The 20,340-nt window shown below is 44.1% G+C and overlaps 1 protein-coding gene across 1 annotated transcript in view; it reads right to left on the reverse strand.

Moving 5' to 3' along the window:
• Window positions 1–20,340, reverse strand: part of NMNAT2 (nicotinamide nucleotide adenylyltransferase 2) — a 260,996-nt gene that overhangs the window by 11,178 nt on the left and 229,478 nt on the right. Inside the window, exon 8 of the mRNA XM_006887752.1 lies at window positions 19,224–19,300. Coding sequence (XP_006887814.1) covers window positions 19,224–19,300 — 77 coding nt within the window. The remainder of the gene's footprint in view (window positions 1–19,223; window positions 19,301–20,340) is intronic.

A 20,340-nucleotide genomic window follows, 5' to 3' on the forward strand; every position in this document is an offset into this window, starting at 1 on the left:
CAGTCAGTTGGCCAAGTGGTTGTTCTCCAGATTTCTTGGCACAACTTGGTGAGCACATCCAGGGCAACATCTGTTATCTGAAATACTTCAATTGCTCAATGGTACACAGGTCTAAATTCCTGGAAGCTGTGTTGCTTTACATGACAAAGTTTTTTATGGTTGTGAGTAAATGAAGGTCCTTGAGATCATCTCTTACTATTTAGGTGGCTCTTAAATACAATCATAAGAAGACAAAGCAAGACTTAGCACTGAAGGGAGAAGCAATGTGAAGTCGAAGTTGAGGGTGATCCGAAGATGTCATACTGCTGGTTTTGAAGGAGGAAGAAAGGGCCACAAGGGAAGAAATGATTAAGAGGTTTCAACAAACAGATGACAGTAGAAGTGCTCACTCTTCTAGATGGAAAAATTTGGAAGGCCGCTACCCAGCCACCTGACTGGAAGAGATCCATATTTGTGCCCATTTAAAAGAAAATGATCCAAGGAGATTTGACATTATCGAACAATGCAGCTTTAGAAAGCGAAAGATAAGGAAACAGATTTTTCCTTAGAACTTCCTGAGAGAGTCCAGTACCTTGATTTTGGCCCAGTGAAACCCATTTTGGACTTCTGACCTCCAGAAGCAGAAGAGAATAAATTTGTTTTTAAGCCACCAAGCTTGTGGCAACAAACCATAAGAACAAAAATGGAATTCTCCTCCTTTATGTCTCCCTTGCATTGGTCTGTTTTTCTCTTACCTTTTTTCAGTCTATTCTCAACAATTAGACAAAGAATGCTAAGACCTAAGTCAAATCATGTAACTCGTTGGCTCACAGCCTTCATTTTAGTGAGGACTTTTCTAACCATCCTACCAAAACGTGCATCCTTGTCCACACACCGCACATGTTTCTTAGAGCCCCTCCCCCCCCCTTTTTTTGCTTCAAGTTCCTGTTTGACATCAGTTGGTCAACTTTTGACTCACAGCAACCCCATGTGACAGAGTAGAACAGTCCCATTAGTTTCCTAGGCTGGAATCTTTATAGGTGACATAGTCCATAGGACACTTTACTAGTCCAAAGGCTGTGTGTCTTTGGCAGTTTGAATCCACTTTGAGGTAAGTTTGGGTGTATGGATATGAACCCATAAAGATTTATAGTCTTGGAAACCCAGAGGAGGGTCAGCTTTCAGTTGGTTCCAACTTGACAACAATGAGTGAGCTACTTTATCAAACATGATGTTTTTCTGGAACTGCGATCTCCTGATAAGAAGACCAAAGTATGTGAGACCAAGTCCCTTCTAAAGAGTGTGCTGTCTGTTCTTCTGCCAAGACAAATTTGTTCATTTTTCTTACAGGACTTCATATACTCAATATTCTTTGCCAATCTCATAATTTCAAGGCATCAAGTTGTTTATAGTCTTCTTTATTATTGTCTGGGTTTTGCATACATCTGAAGTGATTGAAGTTCAGGCACATCTTAATCCTCAGAGTGAGGTCTTCTGCTCTTTTTGACACTTGAAATGGGTCTTTGCAGCTGTTGCTGGATGCAATATAGCATTTGATTTCCTCACTGCTATCTTCATGGGCGTTGATCATTGATCCAAATAAAATGAAGTCGTGACAACTTTAGTCTTTTCTCCTGACACTTATGATGCTGTGTACTGATCCATTTGTGAGGATTTTTTTACTCTTTATGTTGAGGAGTGATTAATATTGAAGGTTGTATTCTTTGATCTTTTTTAGTGTTTCAGGTCCTCTTCATTTTCAGCAAGCAAAGTCGTATCATTTACATATCAAAGGTTGTTAATGAGTCGTCTTCCGATCCTGATGCTGTGTTCTTCTTCTTCCTGTATCCTCCTGTAGTCCAACTTCTCAGATGATTTGCTCAGCAAACAGAAAGTATGGTAAAAGGATATAGCTTTGGGACACACTCTTTTTCATTTGAAAACATGCAGTATTTACATTTCAGATAGTAGTTCAGTGCTTTACCATTTGCACCACGCAAGCACATTAGGGGACAAACTGCCTGTGTCTTCACGGAGAGTCTTCTGTAAGCCTACCTTGGGGCCAGGGGTGGCCAATGCAGCAAAACTGTTTTGATTAGCAAAGCCCCTTCCTAGTGGTGGCCAGTGGAACTGCACACGGCTGGATCCAGGAAACAGGAATGGGGAACAGTCTCTCCACTGCAGCACTCCATGGCCCTCCCAGTCCAGGTCTGGGCCCTGTTATGTCTCAGAGGTGGAACTCTGTGACATTCATCCTGCTTCAACTTCCTGCTCACAGGCAGGGCTTTGATCAAACCTTTGATCTTTTAGTTAAAGGCCCCCAGAGAGTCCAGGGGTGGGATCTGAAGAGGAAATTGGAGGGAGTAGATGCTGCTTCCCCAAATGTGGGGAATCTGAAGGAAGGATATGAGACATGTTGAGGAAGGAAGCAACTCGGCCTTGGCCTAGGCGGCAAACCTCTTGGAAGGAAAGTAGAGTCCTTGCCACTCCCTTAAGAAGCTGAATTTTAATACCTGCCCTGCTAGGTTTCAGAGATACCATAAATGGTGCCTGGGGTCTTACCCAGACACTTTACTAGGCACCAGGAACACAGCAGTAAGCCAGAAAGACCTGCCTTCACTTGTTAGGAAGTGAAGAGACATTAAATAAATGCTTGGATGGCACATAACAACAACAACAACATCTGGTTCTATGAAGGAGAAACAGAAGGCACTATAGGGTGGCTAATGTCTTGTGGCGGTTAAATAAAGTCTTATGAGTGAATGGGGCCATGAATCATAGTGAAGACTAACTGTGTTATGGACTGAACTTCTCCAGTGCAGTCAGGGAGCCCTGGTGGTGTCGTCTGTAGGGAGGGGTGCTGCCAACCCAAAGGCTGCACCTCCAAGGGAGAAGGATGGACAGTCTCCTCCTGTGTTACTCACAGCCTCCTGAAAACCCACTGAAGGGTCAGCCATAAGTCAGTCCTGATTTGAAACAAAGGAGCGAGTTTGGAGTCTATTTTGAAATATCTTTTCCTTCGTTTACTCAACAAATTTTTTCACGTATGTGCTAAACCCACATGGTTCTAATGCTGGCAAGAAAACAAATAAGGATTTCAACTGGGCAGTTGCCCCACTCAACATATTCTTTGGTGCCCAAACTCACTAAAACTGCATACACATCTGTTACACTCTCTACATATTCTACGTATGTTTGGAATATATTAAAACATACACTTCAGTTTCTACTTTGGTGTTGTGTAGCATGGAGTTGGAACTGACCCAGAGCTGACCCTCTAGAGGGTTTTCACAGGCAGTTAATCGCATGGGAAATTGCCCATCCTTCTTCCATGGAGAAGCTAGTAGAATCCCACTGTGTGCTTTCGGGTTTGCAGCACAGCTTCTTGCCACTAGGTGGTCCCCAGTGGCCCATTGCATATAACGTATATTAATTGTTTTCAGAAACATTTAGTTTTTAAAGATTGAAAGTCAGAAGTCTATTATGAGTGAGTTTATTACATATCCTATATTCACAAAACTTACCTCATTTATAAGTGAGAAGCATTTATAAACAGATAAATAAGAGAATATCTGATGGGGCTAAGTACTACCCTGGATAGAAAACAAAATGACTCTTTGAGCTGAAATCTAAATAGCAAGGAGAAACTTCACAACAGTTGCTGGAGGAAGAACAGTCTCAGCAAGGTCACAGCTAGTGTGAAGTCCCTGAGGTGGGGAAAACATTTTTCTAGTAAAGAAGCCATTAGGAGCTCTGGTAGCCTAGTGGCAAGAAGCTGTGCTGCAATCCCAAAGGCATGTGGTTCAAATCCACGCAGGAGAAGGATGGGAAATCTCTTCTTGTGCAATTAACTGCCTCTGAAAACCACCAGAGGGTCCGCTATGGGTTGGTTCTGACTCAATGGTACACAACACCAACACCAACACCAACACTAAAGAAGCTAGGTGAGGTTAGAGTTTGGTGAGAAAGGGAGTTAAAAAGGACCTGAACATGAGAAAGAAGGAGTTTCATTCTAAAGCTATTTTTATTTCTAATAAAAAGACATCAGAGTTGAAATCCGTGAGATGGCACTTAACAGCAGAGTATTTAGCAGAGGGTTTTAATAAAGAGCAGGATCTAGTTTGTTGTTATTGTTGTTATGTGCCATCAAGTCACTTGCAATTCATAGCAACCCTATGTACAACAGCTGAACCCTGCTCTATTCTGAACCAATCTTACTGTCTCCGACACACCTTCCCTCATTACTCCAGACACTGAGTCAAATCCATCTCATCGAGGGCCTTCCCTTCCTGCTCTGTCCCTCCACCCTCCCAAAAATAATGTCTCTTTCCAAGGATTGGTCCCTCCTGGCAATATGTCCAAACTATGTCAGATGGAGTCTCAGAATCCTTGCCTCCAAGGAGCAATCTGATTTCACCCTCTCCGAGACAAATCTGTTTGTTCTCTTGGCAGTCCATAATATATTCAATATTCTTCTCCAGCACCACAGCTCAAAAGCATCAATTCTCCTTCTATCATCCCTAGTCATTGTCCAGCTTTCTGATGCATAGAAAGCAATTGTGAATATTATGGCCTGGATCAAGAGCACCTTAATCTCCATACTGACATCATTGCTATTCATTACTGTGGAGCTGTCCCCGACAGCATACTTTCCCAATGAAATTCATCCTTTGATTTTCTGGCTGCTGGTACAAGAATGTTGATTGTAGAACCAAGCAAACTAAAGCTGTTAACAATCTTAATCTCTTTTCCATCTCTTGTGATGCTGCCAATTGGCCCAGTGGTGAGAATCTTTGTTTTCTTGATGTTGAGCTTCAATTCATATTGAAGTCTGCAGCCCTTGACCTTCTGCAGCAAATGCTTCAGGTCCTCCTCAGTTTCAGAAAAAAGTTTTTGCTTTAACCCAGAAATCTACCTGGTAAGATCCTCTATGGGCTCATTCTGAAATTCAAGCACCGAATTCCAAGAATGTTCTCTCCTCTGGGTGCAGGGCATGGCAGAATCACTGCACATGTGTTTCTATCCCCAGCAAAGACAGTCCAGGATAAAGATGGGACAGTTAACAAGGAGGGAAGAAATGTTAATTAAGGGAGACACTCTGTCAAGCACAGTATGGGGAGAGTTGGTTATTATATTAGCATATTTACTCTTCCTATCAGCTCTCTTTATGAGACATGTACTTCTGTTCTCATTTCACAAATGAAGGAACTGAGACGCTGTGAAATTTTAATTACTTGCTCAAGTTGCACAACTAGTAAGTGAATCTGAACCTATTCTACCTGATGGTGTAGATGCTACATGGTTAGGCTGCTAACCCAAAGGTTAGGGGTTAGAATCCACCAGCTATTCTGTTGGAGAAAGATGGGCTGTCTCCTCCTATAAAGACAAACCTCAGACCTCTATTGGAGGGTTGCCCTGAATTGCAATTACCTCATTGACAAGGAGTCTGTTTTGGTTTTTAGTCTAGTTTAACTAGTGTGGCCTGTTGGTGCAATAGTTAAGCAATGAGGTTCAAACTGAAAGGTTGGTGGTTCAAACCCACCTGCAGCTCTGTGGGAGAAAGATGTGACAGTAAAGATATGTATCCTAAAACCTTATGGGGCATATTCAGGTTTCACTCTGGAGTATACTAGTCTTTGGTCTTTTACTAAGGATTTTCAGGTTGGAGCCACTATGAGTTAAATGGCTTTTAAAACCATTTCAGTCCAGGAGCCATGACAAAGTTTAACAGAACAGCAAGCAGTAAATGTTGAAGAGGATGTGGCAAGTTTGGAACTCTCATACGCTGTTGCTGTGATTGTAAAATGGTACAACCACTCTGGAAAGCAGTTTGGCATTTTCTCAAAAAGCTGAATACAGAAACTCCATATGACCCATCTATTCCACTGTTAGGAATATACTCCAAGGAAAAGACCACTGAGACACAAATGGAGATTTGTATACTGATGTTCATAGCAATGTTATTCACAATAGCAAGAAAATGGAAACAGCCCAAATGTACACCAACAAATGAAAGGATTGAGAAATTGTAGTACATTCATACGATGAAATACAACACTTAGGAACAATGATTTAGAAAAATACTATATAACATGAGAGAGGCTAAAAAGCATACTGAATGAACTAAGTCTTATAAGGACAAATACTGCATAAGACCAATAGTGTAAAAATAGAAAGATTACTAGGTACAAGGGTCCAAAAGGGGAAGGGTCCAAAAGGGGAGAGGGGGTAGAAGGGGGAGGAAATAATGAGATCACAGAGTTTAGTAGGGGGGAGAGTGGAGGTAAAAGAATTAGAGAAAGATTCAGTGAGAACTGAAAAAGTTGGGGTAATAGCAGGCATTGATCAATAGTGATTAATTTTATAAAACAGTGTATGGGGATGATAGTATGAAACAATATGAATTAAGGAATATGTGAAACACATGTATATGAATGAAATAAAATGTATGCAAATTTTGTATGCAAATAAATATAAAAGAATTTAAAATAAACAAACCCATGGGACAGTTTTACTCTGTAGTAGAGGGTCACTATTGTGCTCAATGTAATCACCAGTCTATGCCAGGAAATTTGGCAAATGGCTACCAGGCCAACTGACTAGAAGAGATTTGTGTTTGTTCCCATTCACAGGAAACATGATCCAAAAGAATTTGGAAATTATGGAACACTATCATTAATATTGCATACAAGCAAATTGCTGAAGATCATCCAAAAATGGCTAGAACAGTACATTGAGAGAGAGCTGCCAGAAATTCAGGCTGGGCTTAGAAGAGGTCATGGCACCATTGCTAATGTCAGATGGATCTTGGCTAAAAGCAGAATAATGTCCATTTGTCTTTTATTGACTATGCAAAGGAATTTGAGTGTGGATCATAACAAACTACAGCTAACATTGAGAAGAATGTGTCCAAAACACTTACGATCAAACCATTAAATCACACTTATATGAAACCTATACCTAGACCAAGAAGGTGTTGTCTGAACAGAGCAAGGGAACACAGTGTGATTTAAAATTGAGAAAGTTGTTTGTCAGGGCTATATACTTTGTCCATACTTATTCAATCTATATGCTAAGCAAATCATCTGAGGAGCTGGTATTCTGCAGATGACTTGAGGTTCTTGCTGCAGTGGATCAAAGACTGCAGTCTTTATTTAATATGGATTACATCTCAACATCAAGAAAACAAAGCCCTCACCACTGGACTAATGGGAAACATGATGATAAATGGAGAAAAGATTAAAAATTGTCAGTGATTTAATCTTGCTTGTATCCACAATCAACACCCTTGGTACCAGTGGTCTGGAGACATATATGCATTGGGAAAGTCTGCTCTCAGGGACCTCTGCAAAGTCTTGAAGAATAATGACATCAGTTTAAAGACTAAGTTGTGCCTTAGACAAGCAACAATCTTTCCAATCATTTGCTATGCATCTGAGCGTTGGGACAATGAATAAGGATGACAGGAGAAGAATTGATGCCTTTGAGTTGTGGTATTGGAGAAGAGTGCTGAATGTCTCATGGATTGCCAAAAGAACAGATATGTCTTGGAGAAAGTACAACCAAAGTGTTCCTTGGTGTCATAGATGGCAAAGCTTAGTCTCACACTTTGACATGTTATTAGGAGAGGCAATTCCTTTCCATGGTGGAAGGTCAGTGAAAGGAAAGAAGACCCTCAGTGGGATGGCTAGATACAGTGTCAGTGGCAATGGCTCAAATGTGTTTAGGATGATTAAGGGTGGCACAGGATAGGACAGGGTTCAGATCTGTTGTTCATAGGGTCACTATGAGTTGTACTTGACAACACTTAACAACAACAACAACGGGTCACTGTAAGTTGGTGCTCTGGTGGTGTCATCTGCCGAGAGTTGTGCTACTAACACAAAGGTGGTGCCTCTCTTGTGGTTCGAATCCACCAGTGGCTCCTCAGTGGAAATATAAGAAATCACCTCCCACGCTCTTGGTAGCCTCAGAATCCCATTGGAAGGTCAGCTATGAGTCAGTTACAACTCAACAGCAAAGAGTTTGAGTGCTCTGAGTTTTAGAAGTTAGAATAAACAATACAGTGCTAGGGTTGCCGTCAGTCCAAATCTATTTTAAAAACTCACATTTCTCTAATTTGAAAATTTCTTGGTTTAGAAATGTAATCTATCCTATTGTTTTAAACCTTTAGGTTTATTTCTGAATCTGTGCTGCAATCCCAAAGACACAGAGTTCAAATCCACCAGCTACTCTGTGAGAGAAGGATGGACATTCTCTTCTTGTGTGATTTAATGGTTCTGAAAACCTGCTGCGGGCATGAGCTATTAGTTGGTTTCCATGCAATGGCACATATCAGCAACAATAGCTTTATCTCAGGCAAAGCCCTCGTTCCATTACTCTAAGTCTCCCTCTACAGTATACCATTTGAATACTTCTGGCTGGGATAAAAAAGTTTGAAGGAGAGAGAGCACGGTATTATGTGCAGTGCTCCTGAAACACACCCTACTTGTAACAATGAGGAGTCCTCAGCCCTTGCTTTGCCCTCAGTGTCTCTCTGAAGGGAAGATGGGCAGAGACCAGTGTGGACAGAGTTGGGAGGATGGGAATGCATTTCCTGGACAGCTTTTAGTGCAAATAAGAGAAGGGCTTTTTTGGAGGGGCTTCCCAGAGGAAGTCATCTTCACTCCTACTCCCAGTGGTGACTTGGGGGTGTGGGAAGGCAGGGGATTCCATCCCCATCAAAAGCCTGAAAAGTAAACACAACAGGCCTTTCACATGAGAACCAGAATCCTCGGCAGCAGGCACTGAGCCTCCTTCACTGAGCCTGTAAATTTGGCATCAGTCTTATCAGTGCAGAGGCCTAATCCTGGGGGCTGAGCCGTCCATCAGCCTTCCTGGCTGGAGCTGGACTGTGTGATAAAAACCATCTGAGCCTGAATAACCAAATGTTTGTCTTTGCTTCATTTGTCCAGGGGGCCCTGGGATTTCTTCTGGAGTGCCTGGTGCCCCAGGCTCTTCCTCTGTTTATTTTCTTTGGTTGTTTTCCCATAGTTGGTGGATAGAGGAGGTCCATGATGGCTGGTTGGTTAAAAAATGTTGGATACATACAGCCAATTAGAGCTAGCCTGTAGCATGCTGTGATTTGAGGAATGAAAAACAAGAGAACTCTCTCAAACCCTATTTTTGGTGTTAATGTTCCATCTTCAGTGATTCATTCCTTTGGGTTAAATATTTACTCTTGCTAATTTGAAAATGCAAATATCCTTTGAGAGTAGCTAATACATTTAATTATTAAGCTTAATGATTTTTGCCTATTTGCTCAAAAGTCAATATTATCCCAGATAAAGTCCAAGATAAATCTATTTCAACTAAGTGGAACCACTTCCCCCAAAAGGGCCTGTTCCTGCCAGTGGATTACTACTCCCTCCATACTTAGATTATAACTTGTCTGTCAGTTTGTGTTTCTACCAAAGACCTCACTAAAGTGCTGAAGAGCAGTGATGTCAGTTTACAGACTAAGGAGTGCCTGATGCAAGCCATAGTCTTTTCAATGACTTCCTTTGCATGTGAAAGTTGGACAATGAATACGGATGACAGAAGGAGAGCAAATGCCTCTGAGTTGTGGTGCTGGAGAAGAGTATTGAATATCTCACGGACTGCCAAAAAGACAGACAAGTCTGTCTTGAATGAAGTATAGCTAGAATGCTCCTTAGAGGCAAGGAGGGTGAAAATTCATCTCCAATACCTTGGGCATACTGCTTGGAGGGGCAAATCCCTGGGAAAAGACATTATTCTTGAAAAGGTAGATGGTCAGAGAAAGAGAGGAAGAACCTCAACAAGATGGACTGACACAGTGACTGTATCAAGGGGGTTGAGTATATCAGAGATTGTGAGAATGGCACAGAAGAAAGCAAGGTTCAGATCTGTTGTGCAGAGAGTTACTAGGAGATGTAGTCTCCTTGAAGGCACCTAACAACAACAGAAGCTATGCAACTAATATTTAAAATAACAGTAATCACTCGGGGTGAACATGACTGAGTGACATCCAGAGTAAGACAGTCTAGGAAGAGAGGCCCGGAGAGCTACAAAAATTAGCTGGTGAAATTGCTGTGAATCACAACCCACTATTGTGTGATAGTGTGTGGTTGGAAGACACTCTAAACACACAAAAGCCACAGCCTTGAATATGCACATTCCAATCAATCGCCATGACGGTGGCACAGGACAGGCAACGTTTCATTCTGTTTTTTGTGAAGTGACAGTGATTCAGAATCAACTTATTAATTGAAGCAACTAAATAACAAAAGTAAGGGGGAAGCGCTGGTGATCTAATAGTAAGAAATTGTGTTATCAACTCAAAGTCAGGTGGTTTGAGCCCACCAGATGCTCTGCAGGAGAAAGATGGGCAGTCTCCTCCTGTGTGATTTACTGCCTCTAAGAACCCACTGGAGGGTCAGCTAAGAATCAGTTCCAACTGGTCATCACATAACAACAATTTACCTAGAACTTATTTTTCTTTCTACTCATTCAATCCAATACTGCCCACTCTTCAAAACCCAACTCAAGTGCCTTGTGACTTGGCATGAATTTTGTCATTATTCTCACATGTCATCTGATCTGGAGTGGAATTTCAAAGACTTGTGTGAAGTCCTGCTCTGTGATTCAGTAGCTAAAAGGTCTTGGTCAAGTCACAATTTCTTTAAGCTACAGTTACAATATCTGCAACATTGGAAGGTTGTTACTGTTGGGTACCACTGAGTCAGAATTGACCCATAGTCAACCAACCCTCCAGGAGGTTTTCAGAGGCCGTAAATCTCATGGGAAGAGATTGCCTATCTTTCTCTCAGAGCAGCGGGTGAATTTGAACTGCATGCCTTTGGGTTGGCAGCACAACTCATTACCACTAAGGCAATAGAGATTTTAATTCATAGAATTATTACAGGGTTAAAGGAGATAGTGTGCATTTGTCACCCTCACTAGAATGAAAAGTGTACAAAGTCAGGGACTTTGTTTTGGTCACTCTTTCTCCTGTGCCTGGTGAATGGTAGGTGATCAATTAACATTTTTAAACACAATGAATTACTAGCAATCAATATATACAGATACGGAGTACTTGTTGGGTTTAGTTATTCTTAGAAAATTTTAGATTGCCTGTGATATGGAGGAATCATATAATTAAAACTAAAGCACTTTTAAAAAACAAACAAACAAAAACAAACTAAGGCACTTTTAGGCTGCAAATGCCTGTAGGACAAAGACATACTATGTTGATACTGGACTTTCTATACATATTTGCTGAAAGGTTGATTGAACGAGAAGAGAGTTAAATCAGAATTAATTTGTCAGATTGTCTGCTCCTGCACTTTGATGGATGAAGCTGCTGGCAGCATAAGATCCCTAGACTCTGGTTTTGTTCTGGGCAGGGGAGGGAGTGTAAAAGGGCTTCCCGCTTCACAGATCTGTCCATAGCTGACTAGTCTTTGGCTTTACATCTCCATAGCTCTGAGTTCATGCCACAGTGCTGGTGTCAGCATGACGTGGAGTCTGTTAGAGGAGAATTAGTTTTGAACAAAGAATCTGGAAATGGGGGTGGGGGACTGATGAAATGGAAATGAGGCTGTGTTCTCATCTCCCAGGCATCTTAGATCTTGGTTTCCTCAGGAGTCAAGAACGAGAATGGTGACTGGCATCCCACACAAGCAGTCCTTCTGTGCTCCATTTGAGAGAAACTAAGTGGATATGTGTGGAATTTCCCCTGAGGAGTGTAAGGGGAAGGGGCATGCCATTGGTCAAGAAGGTTAGAATGTGTGAGCTGATGGGTCTTTGTGCCCAGTGGCAACCGTCACAAGGAATGTGTTTGCAGTGAGTGTCAGGAGCTGCCTTCTAGTTGTGTAACTCAATTTCTCCGTGGAACAACTCCAAGGCAAAATAAAAAGCAAAACTGAGGCAGTTGTGAGTTTGTGGCTGTGTCCAAGGGGCCGTGAGCACCCTGCTGGAGAACAGACATCTCAGTTTGCTCCCAGCCTTTTTGCTCTCTTCTTACAAAAGGGTAGAGAGGCCCCTACGACTCCTCAGACCAATTTGGGCCAGTGGCTTGTTTCCTGCTTGGTTTCTGAGAATTTTGGAGGAGGCACGGGATACTAGAATAAGGAACTAGGATCTGGGATTTTTCCAAGAAGAAATTTGCTCTCCTTACCATCTTTCTATCCCCAGTGCCAGCAGCTTCAGAGCTTTAGGCTCACGGATCTCTGAGCCGAGGTCTGTGGTCAGCAAGAATCATGTAAGGTCACCCACTACCATCAAGCTGATTCTGATTCAGAGACCCTAAGGGAGAGAGTTGACTCTGTGAGAGTCCCCATTCTGGTGCCTCACCTTGGAACAACTGGCGGATTTGAACCACTGGTCTTTTGTTTAGCTGCGTATTGAGAATTCACAGCACTACTAGGCACCTTATTCACTTAAGACACCAGGGACATAAAGTTCAAGGAGATAATCTGTGAGAAACTCTCAAAGTGTTATTTTGTCTCCCTGACTAGAATGTAAAGTGTACAAGGTCAGGGACTTTGTTTATTTTGTTTTCTCTGTTTCTCCTGAGCTTAAAACTAAGCCTGGTGAGGGAAGAGGTGCTCAATCAAATAGAAGCAGGTTCTGCTTAAGAGGTGGGTGAATGAATAAAACCTGGGCCAGGGGTGGGGAGGACAGGGAGGCCTTTGAAGGCTTTCACATTTCATCCTTGGTAATCTCTGGTGGTCTAGTGGTAAGAAGCTGCCTTGCAATCCTGAAGGCATGTAATTAGAATCCACCAGTTGCTTTGTAGAAGAAAGGTAGGCAATTGCCTCCCATGAGATTAACAGCCTCTGAAAACCTCTGGAGGGTTAGCCATCATTCAGTTCTGACTCAATGGTACACAACATAACAATCTCATGGTTAGGAATGGAAATGCCTAAAGTGGGCCTCTTTCAGACAAATCCTAGGTGGCAGAAGAATAAACAGGGCTCGCCACATGTATGCTCAGTCTTGAAAGGCCTTCCATTTCCAGGCCCCTTCAATCCACCTTTCTCTGAATAAGAGCAGTGGGATAAATCGCTGAGTGCTTATCTAGTTTGAGCTCCCTTGATCTGCTCTGTCCTCTCTCAGACTGATTTAAAAGAAGACCCCCTAGGCCTTTGGGGAATATTGTAAACACAGGGAGAGGGTGGAAGGTGTTTGAAGTCATCAATGACTTTAAACTCAAAGACTAAATATCACTTGATGTCTGGAGAAATAAGAGGAAAGAAGGAAAGGGAGTTTCTCCCCTTTTTTCTCACACTCTTCCTCTTTATTTTCCCTCCCTCTCTTTGTCTCACACACCCTTGTTCTAAAGAGACTAGAAGTCCATGAAGCCCATCCCTTTCTCTCTTAGGCACAGGCCCTGAGGGGCCTCCAAGAGAATGAGGCCGTGGTCACAGGTGGGTGGGGGCCAGGCCCAGGTGGACGTGGACGTAGGCAGAACACCACCTTCATGAGACCACAACACAGAGGATATATGCAGTGACTGACAGACACTGCGGCCTGTCCTCATTTCCAGAGCCCACAGGAGCCTCTGTAGGTCCAGGCAATCAGTAATGCCTGAGACTAAACATCCCACCAGCTCTGTACAACAGGGATTTGACTTTGCATTTCAATTGGCTTTAAGGAAATTAAATGTGATCTTTCTGGCAGACTTCTGTGGTGGGCTGAGAGTCCCACGTAACATAAGAAAACAGCTCCTTGATTTGTTTTGCTTGTTACCTCAGAAGCACTGATTCTAAGGCACTCCTCAGATTTGTCACGGGTTTGTCTGAATCAAGGGGCTGAGCAATTGCTCAACTGAGTAGAGGTGGGGAAGCAGGACTGCTCTAGATTTTAGAAAACCATCTAAAATGAGGGCCTCCTTCACCCGAGTCCCCCAGCTGCCTTTTGGTGGGTTGGAATTCAGTCACCTTGGATGGTATAGACCTCAGGGTCCCAGGTAGCTTGGAACTCTTGTGCTCTGTAATTTTGGAGGAAGCCGGGCATAGAGCCCTGGAGCTCTAGGGCAGCCAACCAGCCTTGTTTATCTAGGACTGAGAAAGTCCTCAGGAGGTGGGACTTTCCATTTAAAACTTCTCAAAAGTCCCAGGCAAGCTAGGATAAGTCCATTACCCCTATCTTATTGCTGGCTCATTTTCTCTTCCATCCCTGGCTTGGGTTACTGCTCCTAACTTATACTTGGGGATAGTAACACTCTAAGAGCATCTGAAGGTGCCCTGGTAGTGCAGTGGTCAAGCACTCAGATGCTAACCAAAAAGTCAATGGTTCAAACCCACCATCTGCTCTGTGGGAGAAAGATGTGGCAGTCTGCCTTGGTAAAGATTTACAGCCTTCCAGAAGAATTAGATGGTGTCTGACCACTACTGACAGCTTCTCTGATCATGACCACAGAAGGATTGAGACAGAATGAGATAAAAATGTGGAACAAAACTCAAAATCATGAAAAAAAACAGACCAGATGTACTGGTCTGAAATAAACTGATGGACCCCTTGAGGCTATAGCTGGTACACACGTCTCAAACCTGGAACAGAACTCGATCCCCCCGGGGACTGATCACCTTACAGTCAAACAAGAGACAAGCCTATGATGTGAACAATAACACTTGTGAAAAACATCATCTTAGGACCAAAAGGGAAGAATTCGCTCCAAAATAAGTCTCAGACTGCAGGAAACAAGAATGAGTGGTTATGGAGAGAAGATGGAAGAAGTGGAAAGGTGGTGTTTCATTGAGAGGATTGCCAACAACGTTATGAAACAAAATAAGTACAAAATGTTGACTGGAAAGGAAATATGATTTGTAAACTTTTACCTAAACCACACTACACATACAAGAAGGCTGACAGCTCTGAAATCCCTACGGGACAGCTCTGGTCTGTCCTATGAGTCACTATGAGTCAAGGTAGATAAGTTTGGTGTTGAGTAAGAGTCCCTTCGCCTTTCTCATGATGACACACAAAAGGCTGAAATTCTAGGATTTCCTCAGGAAGGTCAAAGTGGAAGGGAGCCAGGCCCGGGAATGCTCAAGTGAGAACTCGGCTGAGTGGGCCACAGTCTCCCTCTATGTGCCATTCTGGTAGGTCAATGTCTATGGTTTCCAACTTTTCCGTTTAAGCCAAGGTATTACCTCCTTGAGATGTCATTATTTAGTCAGAAGAAGAGAGATCTTGGTGTTTTTCTCTAGTCCTCAAACATTGATCTCAAAAGCTGCCATTTTGGAGGGAAGATGGAAGAATCAGTTAGCAATCGACCTAAGAGAAAAGCAGAACTGGACTTGTTGGGAGGGTTCTGTATTGCACACTTCTGGCTCCAGAAAACCTGGGGCAGCTCTCAAGAGCACACCCCTCACACAGGTAGTGAACTGTCTCCCAGGATCCCCTGCTCCTCGGGCACTTGAGGCTGCAGCTCCAGCTGCCCACCTCATGCCTCCAAATCCCACCCTAGCTGTCCAGAGTCCACAGAGGATGCGGCTTAGGCAGTTGCCCAGATTGCCCTGGATTCTTGAAATCGCTTTCTACAATGTTGTACAGGAGTTTTCACTACTGTTCACATTGACAACACCTTATGAAACAGAGAGAAAAGCAAAAGCTAATTAAGCCACTTAATCCAGAACTGAAAGGAGGTTTAGGATTTCACCTGTGGAAAACTGTCCTGAATGGAGATGAAAATACAAGGTCTGATTTACTTCTCCAGAAGACTCTTTTCCCTGTGGGCTATTTCATGGCATGTTAGCATTAATAGCCTTCACCTTGAGTATCTATGTGTAGATCTATGTGTTGATCTAGGTAAATTCACTTACTGACATTTGTTGCTTGTTTACAGTCAGACATTGTACTATTGTTGTTATTGTTGTTGCTGTTGTGTACCAACAAGTAGGAGCTGGCCCATAACTGACCCTCAAGTAGGTTTTCAGAGGCAGTTAATCACATGGGAGGAGATGGCCCATTCATCTCCCATGGAACAACTGGTGGATTTGAACTGCATGCCTTTGGGATTATGGCACAGCATCTTGCCGCTAGGCCACTGGTGCTCCCTAGACACTGTATTATGGCCCTTTACATGGACAATTTCATTCAATGGTCTTTAAATGCTGGGAGCTGGGTACTAATATTATTATTCTCATTTGAAAGGAGGAGGAAGCTCAAGCACAGAATGAAGTGTGTCCCAGGCTGTGCAGAGCACAACTAGAGTCTGGGGTCACAGTCTTATTCATAGACACTCAGTCTCTCTCTCGCTCTAGAGACACATTGTGAGGTGTGGAAAACTCTTTGCATAAAACACTTTGGCCTTTTTTCTTTTGAGCCATTCCAACACCTGAAGTTAATAAGTTTAAGCTGAACGGTCCAAGATGGGCCATCTTGGGACCTGGTGTATGGTGACTGAGCTTTACACGACATTATGTAATCAATCAGGGCCATGCGGTGAGTTTTGTAAGGACCTTAACACCTAAGGCTCTAGGTTAATCATCATGCTTAGGAGAAAGCAGTTGTCTCTCTTGGAGACACGGAAGCTCTGTGCCAGGACCCTCCCCAAGCCCTCATTTTTTTAATCCTTTTTGGTTTGTCACTGTTACAGTCAAGCTGTAGGAAGGATGGTATACACACTGCTGTCAAGATGACACCAACTCATGGCAGTCCTACAGGATTTTCAAGGCTATAAATCTTTATAGACACAGACCTTATATTGGAGTACCTGGTGGGTTTGAACCACTAACCTTTTGGTTCAAAGCTGGGCACTGCAGCCACCATGACTCCCAAGTATGGTCTATGACCAACCCATACCTCTTGCTGTCAGGTCAATTCTGACTTACAGCAGTCATACAAAGGACAGAAGAAACACGATTTTCCAGGATTTAAATCTTTATAGGAGTAGACTGTCATCCAGGGTGACCTTTCAGTTAGAAGCCAAACACTTAACTGTTGTACCACGAGGACTCCTTCAGTACAGTATTTCCCTCTCACCCCCCAAAAAACCTCAATGCCATAGAATTGGTCCAGACTCAGAGTAAACCCTCCAGGGATCTCCAAGGCTGTAAATCTTAATGGGAAGAGACTGTCCATCTTTCTCCCATGGAACCAATGGTGGACTCAGATGCTGGAAACACAGGGCCCTTGCTTAGCAATGCAACATACTATGGACTACACCATGCGAGCTCCTTAAGTATGGTTTTGTTTCATGTATCACCATGCAGGGACCAACTCATAGCTGACCCTTCAGTGGGTTTTCAGAGACAGTTAATCACAAGGGAGGAGACTGCTCGTGTTTCTCCTGCAGAGCAGCTACTGGATTTGAAATGTGTGCCTTTGTGCTGACAGCACAATTCCTTCCCACTCGGCCACCTGAGCACAGTCTCTGTGAGACTCACGCTATTTCTGTGAGTCATTCACAAGAGTTCTCACACCCTAAGGAGCAGTGAGAGTGGTCTAGTCTGAAGTGGAAGGAATCAAGCGGACTCCCAGGCTTGCAGCTGTGCTTTAAGCTCACTCACTCACTCACTCACTCACTCACTCACTCACTCACTCCTGTCAGGTTGATTCTAACTCATAGCAACCCCCCACCCCCCAGCCCCCACCGTCAGGCTTCTGAGGCTGTAAATTGTGATGAGAGGAGAGTGACTCTCCAGTAGAGTGGGTGGATTTGAACTTCTGACCTTGCAGTGAGCAGCACAACATACTACGGCCTATGTCATCAGAGCTCCTTGGCACCTTAAAAGGGTAGAAGAATGGGGGCTGGCTTTTCTAAAGCGAAGGTGCCCTGGGAGCATGGAGCATAAAGTATCAGGCTGCTAACTGAAAGGTTGGTGGTGTGAATCCACCAGATGTGTGGTGGGAGAAAGACAAGGGGTCTGCTCCTCTAAAGAGTTATAGCCTCGGAATTCCAAAGGAGGGTCCGCATGAGTCAGAATCAGTGGGCCAGCAGGAGGTGGGCTCTGAAGTGGCATTTGTAGCTGACATCCACTTACCAAACCCCAGGGGCCACTCACCTAACCCCAGGGGCTAGGAGTGTGAAAAAGAAGGGCTGCATAGGCTGCTGGGGTCTGAACTGAAAAAGGAAGAGAAGCGCACATTTCTAGAGGATGAAGCCAGTGTGTGGAGTGGGCTTTTTTCACCCACCATATAATGTGGCATCAGGAGTGGGTGATCTTAGTCTCTCTGGACTCATCTACCATATATACACAAAGGGTTTCATGAGGCCGTGTCTTGCCAACTCTCCAGACTGCACTTACTTGAGGGCATAGACAGTGTTGTAGATATCTCTAGCATCTCAAACTCAAACAAGCCAACAAACAGCTAGGCCCAGAAGAGTTGAGTGATTTGCATGAGGCCACACAGCAAGTTAATTAAAAACAGTGCTAGATCGGGGATTTGGAAGCAGGAGTGGGATCCACTGTCTAAACAACATGCCTCTGGAAACTCTATGAACTTTGATAAACGTTGATAGTTATAGAAAGGCTTCAGGCCTTTTGTTCTTAGGGTCCTATGAGTTGTGCTCGACTCCACAGCAATCATCAACAACAACAGATCAGAGATGGATGCTCTGGGGATCCAACTGCATAGGGCTATGTGGTTGGGAGTAACATTAGCTCAGGTTGTCAGATGAATGAATTAGTGAGAAGAGTTAATGGAATTAAAGGCTTTTAATGTGTGTCAGCAGAAACTCCACAAAGTAGCTGGTTTAAGAACATCACAGTCAGACCTGGCAACAGATGTTGGTTTCATGACTAAGTGCTACAAATGTAAAGATTTGGTTCACTCTGTCTCAAATCAATAGCCAGGAAGTCCCTACTGACTTTTAAACCTTTTTTTACCATCAACTTCTCTCCTCTTGACCCCTTTTCTTTTGTTGAAGGAATTCCAAGGTGGTCTTAATTAGCTCTTCAGCAGAAATAGAAGGAAAATAAAACAACTCTCTGAAGGGCAGAGGGGGGTTGTGTTTTGTTTTTCTACACCAACCACTGCTTGGAGCAAGGTATCTGGGGAGTCAAGTTGCTTGTATCCCCAAGGCTTCACAGCAGCGCCTCAGAAAGAGAAAGAGTGAGTAAGAGATACAACGTGGGGGGAGGTGGTGTCTTCCATATGCCCTTCTGGGCGCTCCCAGGAGGTAAGAAAGGCCAGGAGGAGGGCTGTTCAAGGAGGAGGGAAGACGGCACAAGGGCCTACGATCAAACAACACCCTCCCCACACCAGGCTGAGCATCTCAACCTTCTACTCACATCCGCCTCGTTCCAGAGCCCTGGGATGCAGAAGGACTCCAGCAGGTCACTGCCACACAACAGCAAGATCCGCAGCTCTGCGAAGAGAGAACAAGGTTGGCAGAGGAGTCAGTGGAGACCCAGGAAGCGTTTGGCCCTCAGCTGTCTCTTCTTGAGAACCCTGTGGATGAGCAAGCAATCCCCATCCTGGGGGCTCTGCTCCCCCAGGCACCCCTAGTTTGTGCATTTCAGAAACATTTGTTTGTCTGCTCCTCTGTACACCCCCAGCAGGAAGGGCTACTCTTTCAAGGAGCACGCACGAGAGTGGGTGACCAGCTGCCCTGGGCTGTCTGAGCCACAAGTCTTATTGGTGATCATACCAAGAGAGCACGAAGGAGCCCGACTAAGGAGCTTGTCTAAGGTCTGAAGGTTCCTCTCTTCTCCACATCAAAGCCAGTGTAATTGGCGTTAGGAGCCTCCACTACTATGCATTCATTAGACAGATTTGAATGTTTCAGCTGCTGCCACCAGCCACCGTCTTCAGCACAGGGCTGTCTGCAGGAGGCAGCCTGAAACAGCCCTCCTGCGTGCTCTTCCTGGCACCCAGGTTGGAGTTTCCTGCTTGTCAGTTGTTTTCCTCCCCTCATTAACGCCACTCTGAACAAGCCCAGTGAGGCTCACAGTCTCTGAAGACAGGCAGCAAACTGACTCATTGCAACTGAGTAATGGGGGGAAAAAGGAATCCTGGGATTCTTGGAATTCCAGGCCAGGATATAGCTCGGTTGGGTGTTCACTTCCCAGACACTCCAGGCCTGCCTATTTAGAGGTGGCCTTCTAGGGCATCCTGTCAGAAACAGACCCCTGTTGTTAGCCAAGCATTGCCCCCACCCCCCCCAAGGCAGCTGCCACGCCTAAACAGAGGAGGCTGAGAGATGCCTGCCCCTAACTTGCTTGGGGCCCTGAGGAAGACATCAGATGGCCTGCCTGTCCCTGCTGCTGAGGAAATCTCCAGATGCTGCTCAGGCTGGTCCAAGGCTACAGTACTGAGGACAGATACCCCGGCATTTCATCGTGCTGGAGGCTCAACAGCTGTCTTGCCCCAGGAAGCCATTGAGCACTGGGCTCTTAACTCCAAATA

This window comes from Elephantulus edwardii, unplaced genomic scaffold (genome assembly GCF_000299155.1).
Source record: "Elephantulus edwardii isolate Elephantulus edwardi_28Jun2011 unplaced genomic scaffold, EleEdw1.0 scaffold00061, whole genome shotgun sequence".
NCBI classification, from domain to species: Eukaryota; Metazoa; Chordata; class Mammalia; order Macroscelidea; family Macroscelididae; genus Elephantulus; species Elephantulus edwardii.